The sequence below is a fragment of the Penaeus monodon genome, chromosome 12, assembly GCF_015228065.2.
Source record: "Penaeus monodon isolate SGIC_2016 chromosome 12, NSTDA_Pmon_1, whole genome shotgun sequence".
Lineage (NCBI taxonomy): Eukaryota > Metazoa > Arthropoda > Malacostraca > Decapoda > Penaeidae > Penaeus > Penaeus monodon.
This window is the reverse complement of record NC_051397.1, coordinates 8136652-8149151: the sequence shown is the minus strand read 5'-3', so window position 1 is coordinate 8149151 and position 12500 is coordinate 8136652. Positions and strand designations below refer to the sequence as shown.

General features: G+C 38.9%; 1 protein-coding gene across 2 annotated transcripts in view; it reads left to right on the top strand.

The window, feature by feature from the left end:
• Positions 1-12500, top strand: part of LOC119579247 (D-beta-hydroxybutyrate dehydrogenase, mitochondrial-like) — a 144825-nt gene that overhangs the window by 35454 nt on the left and 96871 nt on the right. For both annotated transcript variants that reach the window (XM_037926987.1, XM_037926988.1), the window contains one exon: positions 1850-2005. In XM_037926987.1, the coding sequence (XP_037782915.1) occupies positions 1850-2005 (156 nt within the window). The remainder of the gene's footprint in view (positions 1-1849; positions 2006-12500) is intronic.

Here is a 12500-nt window from a genome sequence, read left to right as displayed (position 1 = left end):
ATATACATATGACGAATACAAAAAATCGGTGCGGGAGGGAGTAGATAAGACAATACACACACACACACACACACACACACACACACACACACACACACACACACACACACACACACACACACACACAAACACAGATATATATATATATATATATATATATATATATATATATATATATATATATATGTATATATATATAAGTGTGTGTATGTGTGTGTATCCACACACAAACATACACATATACACTGTATATAATTATACACATATTTTATACTCTCTTTTTTCTCCTCTTTCTTATTCCATCTTCCCATCCCATTTCTTGCCTTCCCAAACCGGATTTTTTGACTTATCATATTTACAGATCTTAAAACCGAGATTTGCAAAGACCAGAAACACATTTTCATCCTCCTTTTCCTTCAACAATGCCCCATACCCCTCCCCCCCTCCTCTTCCTTCTTCTCCCCATTCCACCATTCTTCCCTTTTTTAAATGATTTTCATTATTCATTTTTTTCTTTTATTTCTGAAGCAGTCCCTTTTCCTTCAAGCAATTTTCTGCTTTAACATCTCAAAGACATTTTTTTTGCGGTAGATTCACGGGTAATAAACAATGAGCTATCCTTGAGCTATATTAATTGTTATTATTACTATCCTTGTTAAATCTTTAGTGAACCAGCCTGCAGTAGCGGGCAGTTGGTGCCTCTGACTGAACTGTGGGAAACGAAGGCAGGAACCGAGGTCATGAGGCATGTCGAGTCATCTTGTGTGTGTGTGTGTGTGTGTGTGTGTGTGTGTGTGTGTGTGTGTGTGTGTGTGCACGCACGCACGCACGCACGCACGCACGCACGCACGCACACACACACACACACAACCACACACACACACACACACATACACACACACACACACACACACACACACACACACACACACACACACACACACACATGCCTGTGGGTCTATAAATGTGTTTATGCATATATGTGTATATTTACGTATACCTACATGTGCAAGCATCTATTCGTAGAAGTATATGTGTCATTACCAAAACACGACAAACTGCCATGCTTTGTTTGCTCAGAAATGACTTACGATAGTTTTCCAAGTAACCCCTTATCCATGTCACCACGTTTGTGTTGTTATAACTATGACCTTTTAACATGTATCTTTTATTAGCCTATCTCAAGACAACATACTATCCAATGTATTACAGAGAAAGTTTAACGCACAGCTTTTCATCGTGTTTGCACTTCTATTCCCATTAAACTGTAATAACCACAACACCCTATGTCTCTCTGATAACATCGTGATAAATGTTGAACTAAGTTTGAATGAGAATGAGTGAGTAACTTCATAGAGCAAGAGATAAGATTAATACATCTCATAAATACAGTTTAAAATCATTCTCTCTAATATCTTTTTAAAACCCACGTCTCTCTCAAATAGAGCAAATCACAGGTAGATGAAATGAATACATCTCTTAAATAATCTAAAAAAATTATCTTTCATATTTATTTTAACCCGTGTCTCTCTCAAACAGAGCAATTCACATGTAGAAAAAATAACACATCTCTTAAATACATCACAAAAAAAAAAAAAAAACGTTCTCTTTCACATTTTTTAAAACCAATGTCTCCCTCAAACAGAGCAATTCCATGGGAAGATATAAAAAGAACATCTTAAAAGTGTTCTCTTTCACAATTTCTTCTTAACCCATGTCTCCCTCAAACAGAGCAATTAACAGGTAGAGAGAGAGAGAAAAAAAAAATTACCACACCTCTTAAATACACCATAAAAAAAAAAACACATTCTCCTTCACATTTTTTTTAACCCATGTCTCCCTCAAACAGAGCAATTCTGGGGCTTGGTCAACAACGCCGGTTGGGCTACTTACGGCGAGCTCGAGTGGGTCACCATGGATACATTTCGTCGTATAACGGACATCAATGTCTTCGGGATACTGGCTATGACTAAGGCCTTTTTACCGATGATTAGGAGGTCTAAAGGTAAGACGCGATTATCAGTCTGTTCATTTTCTCTCTTCTTGTTTTCGTTTAATTTTCCAGGTAGTATTTATTGTATGCTTTTCATGTAATAAGATGTTCACTGGAAAAGGATGTACTGTACCTCGAGGTCCTGAACGAGTGTTGAAAATGGATATACGGTCTAGAATATTTATGGACTCGTATATGATAATATCCAGAACATACACAAAAATCAGGAATGTATATATATACAATAAATTATTTATTTGAACTCACACAAAGTCACACACAGAGCCATTACATGTCCCTTTCAATCGTATTCACTCAGATTCACGTTCACTACACGTTACGTCAAGATAGATCATGGAAGTGAAATATTTTATGGCACCATTTTTTTTTTCATGGCAGTTTAACTGCACCGATAATATTGTTCTCGTTCAATCTTTTCTCATCATCGCTTTCGTTTTTTTGGGCCCTTGCTCTTGGTTATCTTGTCTGTGTATTTATTTCCCTCAAATTTGAGATCTTCGTTAAGATAGTTCGGATGGAGTGGTGTATATATTATTATTTTCTTTCTTTTTTTCTTCTTTTCTTTTTCTTTTTCTTCTTCTACTTCTTCTTCTTTCCTCTTCTTCTTCCTTCTTCTCTTCTCCTCTCCTCCTCTCTTCTCCTCTCCTCCTCTCTTCTCCTCTCCTCCTCTCTTCCCTTTTTCTTCTTCTTCTCTTCTTCTTCTTCTTCTTCTTCTCCATCCTCCTCCTTCCTCCTCCTCCTCCTTTTTTTCAACATTGCTTCTCATGTTACCCTTTCGTGTTAATGGCCTGTCTTGCTGAGCGAACCATATCTTCGTGTGTGGTTCAGCGGGTATATGTTTGTTCTGTTTATTTTGACGTTAATGTTTATTTAATGGGTGTAAATAGCCTTTTTGCTATCATCTGGTTGCGATCATCATTTTTCAGAATTCCCATATTAATTCAAGGTTAACAGTATCTCTTCAATGAATCGATTCCTAAATCCTTTTTCGTAATTTTCTTCCTCTAACCATCTACCATCCAGTACAAACTAAGATATCTTCATCTAACTTTTCTACTCTCTCTTTTTCTGTCTCCCCCCCCTCCCCCCTCCCCCACCTCCCCCCTCCTCTCCGTTTCCTTCCTCACTTTTCACATTGCCTTTCAGTATCCCTTCTCTGTTAATGGCCTGTCCCTTGCTGCAGCGAACCATATCTTCGGTGTGGTTCACGGGATCACTTTTTTCGTTATTTGACGTCCTCCATTTCCCACTAAATACCTGCCTTTTTGTATCATTGTTGCGATCATCTTCTTCTCGAATTCCCCATGACGAAATAACAAGCACACAATGACTGGTTAAAGAAGATCGCGACACCTAGAGTAAATTCGTGTACGTTCGTTAACTGACAGTATAAGAATATAAGACGAAAGAAAACAGCAAAATGAAAGAAAATAGAAAAACCTCAAACATTCCTCTAACATGACAGGCTCTTTTTCTGAAATCTCCCCCCCCCCCTCCCCCGAATCTAAATCCGCCCCCCCCCATTTCCACCCCTCCCCCCGTTCCTCACCAACATGCCCACCCCTTTCGAGAATTCCCCACCCCCTTCCCCCTCCTCTTCCCCCCTCCCCACCCCCCATTCCCCACCCACATACCCTCCGCTTTCGAGTATTCCCACCCCCTTCCCCCTCCTCTCCCCCCCTCCCGTCTCCTTCCCTCCCCTCTTCCCCCTCCTTCCTCCCCTCTCCCTTCCCTCCCCCCCTTCCCCCCTTCCAACATACCCTCCGCTCTCGAGAAATTTCACATGACTCTGAACTTCCAAATTTTCAAATCTATTGCCAGAACATGACAGGCATTAATTCAAGTCATTATGAGATGATTCCACTCTTGAGAGAAAAAAACGCGACTAACAAAGAGATGCTTATGTTTTATGAGGTTATTGTCTTAACTAAACACTAGGGTGAAATGCACGCTAGAGAAGGGGTGTGGGTAGGGGGTGGGGGTGGGTGGGGAGTGCATGTGTGGGTGTGTCTGTCTGCGCGTATCATTCAAGTTTAAAACGTTTTGAAAAACGTTTTGTTATTATCATTATTGTTTTTATTGTATGTTTTAGTTGCTGTTTTTTCATATTTCTTTTATTATTATTATTATTTTTATTATTATTATTATTATTATTATTATTACTATTACTATCATCATCATCATCATCATCATCATCATCATCATCATCATCATCATCATCATCATCATCATCATCATCATCATCATCATCATCACCAACATCACCACATTATCATCATCATCATCACCATCATCATCATCATCATCATCATCATCATCATCATCATCATCATCATCATCATCATCATCATCATCATCACCACCGCCACCACCATCATCACCATCGCAATCCCCATCACCATCACAATTACCATCACCATCACACCCAATATTTCCTCTCCGCAAAAGGGTCAGACGTCGACACCAACTGCATGATTTAGCTCAAGCCCCGTCGACGGAGCTGCATGACCTGTTGAGCATGCATGACGATCTTGGCATAATGGCGAGGCTTTTCTCGAGAGACCGGTCTGTGTTTCCCTTGCTCATCTTCACTGCTCATTCCTTCGTGTGTTTTGTTTACCTGTTTTCCTCTTTCAGGAGCGTTTCTTGTTGTCTCCTATCTCCCTTTTCTCTTCTGTCTACTTCTTTCTCTCTGCTTCTTTCTCCTTTCTCTCTCTTCCTTTCCCCTTTTTTTCTCTTTTTTTTATCCTTTCTCTTTACTCCTCTCTCTGGTCTTCTTTCTCTCTCTCCCTTTCGCCTTTCTTTCTCCTCTTTCATCTTTTCTCTCTTCTCCTTTCTCTCCTTCTTTCTCCTTTCTCTCTCCTCCTTTCTCCTTTCTCCCTTCTTTTTTCTCCTTTCCCTCTCCTCCTCTCTCCTTTCTCTCTCTTCCTTTCTTCTTTCACTTCTCCCCTTCCTCCATTCGCCCTTCCCTCTCACCAACTCTTCGAATATCTTTTCCTTTTTCCTCTTCCTTTTCTTTCTTTTATATAGTTCCTCTTATTTACCCTCTTTTTCTCTCTCTCTTATTTTCTCCATTTTACTTCCCTTCTACCCTTTTCCTTCCTTTTCTCATACTTCTCACTTCCTTTTCCTTGAACAATTCCTTTCTTCTTTTTTCTCTTTCCCTTTCTATCCTTCTTCCCTGACTCTTGATTTATTCACTTATTTATTATTTTCTTTTATTTTTGAGGATTTTTTTTCTTCAAGCAATTTCCTGCTCAAAGCCAAACTTTTTTTTTTTTTTTTTCTTTTTTTCTTATTTATTGCAAAGACTTATTATTGTTTTCCTCTTAATTCTGATTATTTGTAAATTTCCCTCATTCACTTCATCATAACTTACTGAATATAAGTTAATGACGTCATGTCGCCTTGATAATCGATACTCATGCTTTGGCGTCCTATAACTGAGGAATGTGTGAACATTTTGCACATGGGTACTATTATAATTGCGTAACTATGCTCAAGTAAGATCACTGCACGTACCTATTTTATACATCCACATATATTGGCATATAAAGGACTATGTTTTTACTGATTAACGCGTAAGAAAATGGCAAGGAGGCTTTCGTTGAATATATAAGAATTTCACTAGTCTTAAACTTAAAGATAATCGCCAGTACGTGCAAACATACAAACACAAGAATCCTAGAAGATGGCTCTTTGTAAATCCCTTTTTCATTTTTGGTTAAGAAAGGAATCTTTTCCATTACAGGCTGCCATTAGGAACCGTTAACTTGGGTGGGAGTTCTTAGAGGAGGAGTATTTTAGGCGAGGAGATAAGAGAGAGAGACAAGAGGGAATGTGAGACAGAGAGAGAGAGAGAGAGAGAGAGAGAGAGAGAGAGAGAGAGAGAGAGAGAGAGAGAGAGAGAGAGAGAGAGAGAGAGAGAGAGGGAATGAAAGAGAGAGAGGGAATGAAAGAGAGAGAGAGGGAATGAAAGAGAGAGAGAGAAAGAGAGACAGAGAGAGAGACAGAGACAGAGACAGACAGACAGAGACAGACACAGACACAGACAGACAGACAGACAGACAGACAGACAGACAGACAGACAGACAGACAGACAGACAATCATACAGAGATAACACCCTCTTTTAACATACCCAGACGACTTGGCTCTTGCATGCTTCCCACGCCATATGAGTCAACCTCCTATTGATCTTCACGTATTCAAGATAAAGGGTGCACCTCTCTCCTGAGAACGAGAGCCTGAACGATAAGAAAGAGAAGGAGATTTATATGTCTATTTGTCTGTTTATGTTTAAGTGTGGGTCTGTGTTAGAAAAAATAAACATGAGTGAGAGAGGGGAAGATGTGATTTTGTAAGATAGATAGGAAGGAGTGAGAGAGAGGAAATTGAGGATACAGGGAGGAAGTAAATTTGCGAGAGAGACGAAGGAGGGAGGCAAAAACAGGAAGGACAGAAAAGGAGAGAGAGAGAGGGAGAGAGGGAGAGAGAGAGAGAGAGAGAGAGAGAGAGAGAGAGAGAGAGAGAGAGAGAGAGAGAGAGAGAGAGAGAGAGGAGAGAGAGAGAGAGAGGAGAGAGAGAGAGGAGAGTTTGAGAGAGAGAGAGAGAGAGAGAGAGAGAGAGAGAGAGAGAGAGAGAGAGAGAGAGAACAGAAAAAAAGGAAAGCAGTAGCCACTCAGAGAGAAGAATAGACGCCTATATAATTACGCCTCTATAATTGGCAGTCAGAAAATCGCTGACAGTTCTCTCGCTTGGGGCAAAGCGCTCTAGATACACGGATGAAAAATAAAATGATATGCTATTTCCTTTACAAGATTTCTATTGTCGGACGCTGGTCACTGGCAACGCTCTGGGAGAGAAATAATCTTTTATTTTTTTTCCTTCCATTTCGTCTAAGTAATGGATACTTCTCAGGCAAACTGCAGTAAAAAGTAGTTCCATTATTTATAAAAGTTCCCTCCTTCGCCGGGGTTCGTTCGTCTTTCCCATCGTCTGTTTCACATATCACGTCTTCTCGTATTTATCGTCTCCTTGCAGTTCTTGTGTACTTGACCTTACCTTACTCTGGCCAGTTCTTGTTCAATTCGCGCGGTTCCCATCGATTCTCATCTGTATTCCTCCGCCTTCCACTTTCTTGCTGGAAAGCGACCGTCTTTTGTTTTGCTTACGATGTTTGTCTGCCTTTTCTTATTCCAAATTCTAGTCCTTTTAGTGTTATAACCGATGTTTTGTGACCCAGTTGTTTGTAATGTGTGTGTGTGGTTTAGTTAGTGAGTGAATGATAGAGAGAGAGAGAGAGAGAGAGAGAGAGAGAGAGAGAGAGAGAGAGAGAGAGAGAGAGAGAGAGAGAGAGAGAGAGAGAGAGAGAGAGAGAGAGAGAGAGAGAGAGAGAGAGAGAGAGAGAGAGAGAGAGAGAGAGCGTGTGCGTGCGCGCGCGCGTGTGTGTCGGTACATTAGTTCAGCACAGAGAAAACCTTTAAAAAATATGAAATTTTCACAAAAGGGCCTTTTTGGGCCTTTTTTTCTTAAACTTTTAATTGAAAAAATACAGTCCTTTAAAATCCCAAATATATGTGGTTTTTAAAAAATGGCGCGTGCATGACCTCACTTTAGTATATTTTTCCCTAATTATAATAGTCCCATGTAAAAAATTTTTTCACACATGATTTCGGGCAAAATTTTTTTAAATTTCATTTTATTTTTTTTTTATATCAAACAAAGGTATGATAAATTTATTTTGATTGAGGAAAAGAGTATGGCCTTATAGAACGAAATTCCCTTTTTTAAAAACGACCAAAAATTTTTAAATTAAACAATTTATAAAAAAAACCATATGGGAACCTTAGCCCGATATAAGCTAAAACCTCTTTTTACATAGAAGGGGAAACGGGTGAAAAAAGAAGAAAAAAAAGATTTAGAGGAAGCTCAAAAAGAGGAAGCAGGGGAGAAAAAGAAGTAGAATGGGAAGAAGAGGAGGAGGAGGAAAAGGAAAAAAAAAGAAAAGGAGGAGTAAGAAAAAGAGGAGGAGAAAGAAAAATAATAATTATAAGAAGAATGAAGAAGAATACGTAGAAGAAGAAGAAGAAGAAGAAGAATGAATAGATTTAAAACAAGAGAGAAAAAAATATTAACATCAATTATTTTCATGGTTTAAAAAAAACAAACACAGACAAACAAACCATCATTCAGAACAAACAAACAAACAAAAAACACAGCCTAAAATCAACAAATAAATCACCCCCACTAAAAAATAAAGTTAAATCGTCAGGGTTTTTTTCCCTCTCATCTTTGGTTTTCCCAATTTTCGCTATTTCACATCGCCTTTAGTCATGCAGTCGCTGACATGCAAGATTTGTGGTTGAAAAGTGTGTCAGAGAGATGGTTTTGATCTCTCGAGATTCATGTCTACGAGACTTTGAGTCACATCATCTCGGTGGCAAAATGTGGGGCGTTTTGGGGGGGGTTGGGAAAGGGGGGGTCCCCTCCCTCTCACCAACCCCCTTTTCTTTTCCTTCTCTCTTTTTTACACACACACACACAGAGAAACACACACACACACACACACAAAACATAATATATTACTATATATATAATTAAAATATATTATATTAATATAATAAATAATATTTATAAAATATTTTATATATATTTTTATTATTATATATTATATATATATTATATATATTTTATACATAAAACATACTACACACCACACACCAAAACCAAAACACCCCACATTATATATATATATATATATTATATATATAAAATATATATATATTTTATATATAAAAACATACCACCCATGTAAAAAATATATATATATATATATATTATATATATAATATAATATATATTAAACACACACCCCACACACACAACACACACCACACACCCACAACCCCACACACACAACACAAACACCCCAAAGACAACACCCACACAAAACAACAACACAAATATATATATATAATATTATAAAATATATAAAATATATTTTTGTGTGTGTTGTTGTGGGGTTTGGTTTTTGTGTGTGTGTGTGTGTGTGTGTGTGTGGTGTGGGTGTTGGGGTGTGGGGTGTGTGTGGGTATGTTTTGTGTGTGTGTGGTGGTGTGTGTACAAAAATAAAAATTTCATATATATAATAAAATAAAAATATATATATCTATATTTTATATATAAAAGATTATTGTTGTGGTTTTGTGGGTGTGTGTTGTGTGTGTTGGGTTGTGGGTTTTTGTTGTGGGGCGTGGGGTTTCCTAAAAAAATCATAAATAAAAAACCCAACTCCCCAACTTTATACTCTTCTTATTCTATTCTTAATTTTATATTAGTCTTTTCGGGATGTATTCTTTCCATATGTGTGTGTGTGTGTGTTTTTTTGTGTGTGTGTGGTGTGTTGTGTGTGTTTTTTGGGGTGTGTGTGGTGTGTGTGTTTGTTGTGGTGTGGTTTTTGGTGTGTAAATTATTTTATTTATATTTCCCCATATTTTCCATTATCTATTATCTTATATTATTACAAAAACCCGTACACCCACACCCACACCCACCCCCATACCCAACCACAAACAAGCACGCAATAATCCATCTATTTAAATTTTTTTATTCATACACACATACACACATAAAAACCAACCACCCCACACACACACCCACACCACACACACCACAAAACACAAAACACAAAACACACCACACCCCACAACCCACACACCCCAAAACCCCCACACACACAAACACACAAAATATTTTTAAAATATATAACCCCTTTTATATATATATATATATATTATAGGGGTGTGTTTTGTGTTGTGGGTTTTGTGTGTGTGTGTGTGGGGTGTGTGTATTTTATATATATTCTATTATAAAATTTTATATATATTTTATTATTTTTTTAGCAAAAGAGAGAGAAGGGGAGGGAGAGAGAGCGGAAGGAAAAGAGAGAGAGGGAAAAGAGGAGAGGAGAGAGGAGAAAAGAGAGAGAAAAAGAGAGAGAGAGAGAAACTAAAACGAGTCCACGTGTGGAGGTATGCGTCTCGATTTCCTGCTTGCGTGTCTGCGTGTCTTCCTGCAAGGGGAGACCATATCCCTCTCCTCGTACCAGACACTCGCCTCACCCACCTCCCCTGCCCTGCTTATTTTTTGTGTTTTATTGTGTTTTTTTTTCTGCCGACGCAAGCAGACGCAGGCCATCGAATATCTCTGAAGTAACTGCTCTTGATTATAGGATCCCTGGAGAGATTCGTTCTTTCTGGAAGCTACAGGTGTGGTATTTCTAGATTCCTGCGATAGATTTCTGACGCTTTTGTGTGTGTGGTTGTGGGGGGAGGGGGCTGTGTGTGTGTGTGTGTGTTTGTGTGTTTGTGTGTGTGTGTCTGGTATGTGTGTGTGTGTGGGGGGGGCGGCATGCGTGTGTGTGTGTGTGTGTGTGTGTGTTTGTGTGTGTGTGTGTGTTTTCATACTAAAACTCGACGAACTTCATGCGAACACGAGGGTTAACTTCAAGTATCGCAAAGTTACTTTCTTTCACACTTGAATTAACTATTTAAGTGGGTTTGGACGCGTTTGTACCCAGTCTCCCTCGTTGGTATTAGTTCCGACGCATGAATCAAGTTTCGTCGGCCCATACATAACAACAGGGGCGGGTGCAAGGTGCAAATTTCTGCAAGGGTGTGCTGTACGCTAATTTTACCTTTTATTTATTATTATTATTTTGTTTTGTTTTGTTATTGTTTTGATTAGTTTTTTTTATTTTGATTATGCTTCGTAATGGGGTTAAGGTATAATATAAATTGTTATACCACGCTAAAGACTATCTATTTACAATTGAATTTTGGAAAGGTGTATTTTCTTTTCTTTTTTTTTAAACCTTCAACCTGTTTTTTTCTCCCTTTTCCAAACAGAAGGCGATATATCTTCTGAAATATGTGACCCCCATACGTCTTATAGTAGGGAATAGAGGGGTGTAAGACGGTCACCTACGAAATAATTCGGTTCTTAATTTCGGTATGAGTCAGCAAAGTGTCTAAAAGCATGATTAAGGAAGCTTTAGACAGCAGCGCACTATTCCAAAACCAGTTATTGTATGAGACTTTTTTTTTCTGTTTTCCTTTTTTTTTTCTTTCTCTCTCTCTCCCGTTGCGCTGACCTCAAAGGCAGTGGGGAGGGAGAAACTGCAGAGGGGGAAAACCCCCGGGTTTTTTTTTTTTGGTCTCCCCTTTTTTTTTTCTGAACCTCCCTTTTTCCCCGATGGCCCCCCCCCCCCCCCCCCCCTTTTTTTTTTTTTTTTTTTCTTCTCTTTCTCTCGTCCTCTTTTCTTCTCTTTTTTTTCTCTTTTTTTCTTTTTATCTTTTTCCCCTTTCTCTCTTTTTTCTCTTCTCTTTTTCTCTTTCTTTTTTTCTTCCCCTTCTCTTCTTTCCTCTTCTTCTCTCTCTCTCTTTTTCCTCTTCTCTCTCTCTCTCTCTCTCTCTCCCCCCCCTCCCCCCCTCCCTCCCCCCCTTTTCCTCTCTCTTCCCCTCTCTCTCTCTTTCTTCCTCTTTCTCTCCCTTTTTCTCTCTCCCCCCTCCCCCTCCTATCTCTCTCTCTTCTCCTCTCCCTCTCTTTCTCTCTCTTCTTTTTCCTTCCTCTCCTCTCTCTCTCTCTCCCCCTCTCTCTCCTCTTTCCACCCCTCGTCTTTCCCCTCTTCTCTCTCTTGTTCTTCTCCCCTTTCTTTTCTCTCTCTTCTCTCTCTCTTTCTCCGTTCTCTCCCTCTTTCTCTTTTTTTCCCCCTTCCTCTCTCCCCTCTCTCTCCTCTCTCTCTCTCTCGTCTCTCTCTCTCTCTCTCTCTTTTCTCTCTCTCTCCTCACTCCTCTCTCTCTCTCTCTCTCTCTTCTTTCTCTCTCTCCTCTCTTCTCTATCTCTCTCTACCCTTCTCTCTCTCTCTTTCCCCTCTCTCTCTCCTCTCTCTTTATCTCCTCTCTCTTTCTCTCATCTCTTTAATCTCTCTCTCCCTTCTCCTCCTCCCTCCCCCCCCCTCCCCTCCCCCTCCCTCTCCCTCCCCCTCCCTCCCTCCCTCCCTCCCTCCCCCCCCCTCCCCCCCCTCCCTCCCTCCTCCCCCCCTCCCCCTTTTCCCCCCTCCCTCCCTCCTTTGTAATTTATATATATATATAATATATATATTATATTATATATATATATATTATATTATATATTATATTATATTCATCCTTTTAAAAAAAAAAGGAAAAATAAAAAATATGTTGATTCTTAACTGGCCATTGCGATCTCATGTCTGTATGTTGGCATGACCTGTCAGAACCATGGTGATTTTTTAAATGAAACTCGATAAAAAAAAAAGAATTACCAATAACATTTCTAAAATTCGTATTTTTCCCCGCACCGCCTACGTTGTGATAGATGATAAAATTCGACATTATGATTTTATGTATATATTATATTATTATATATATTATTATATATATATATATATATATATATATATAT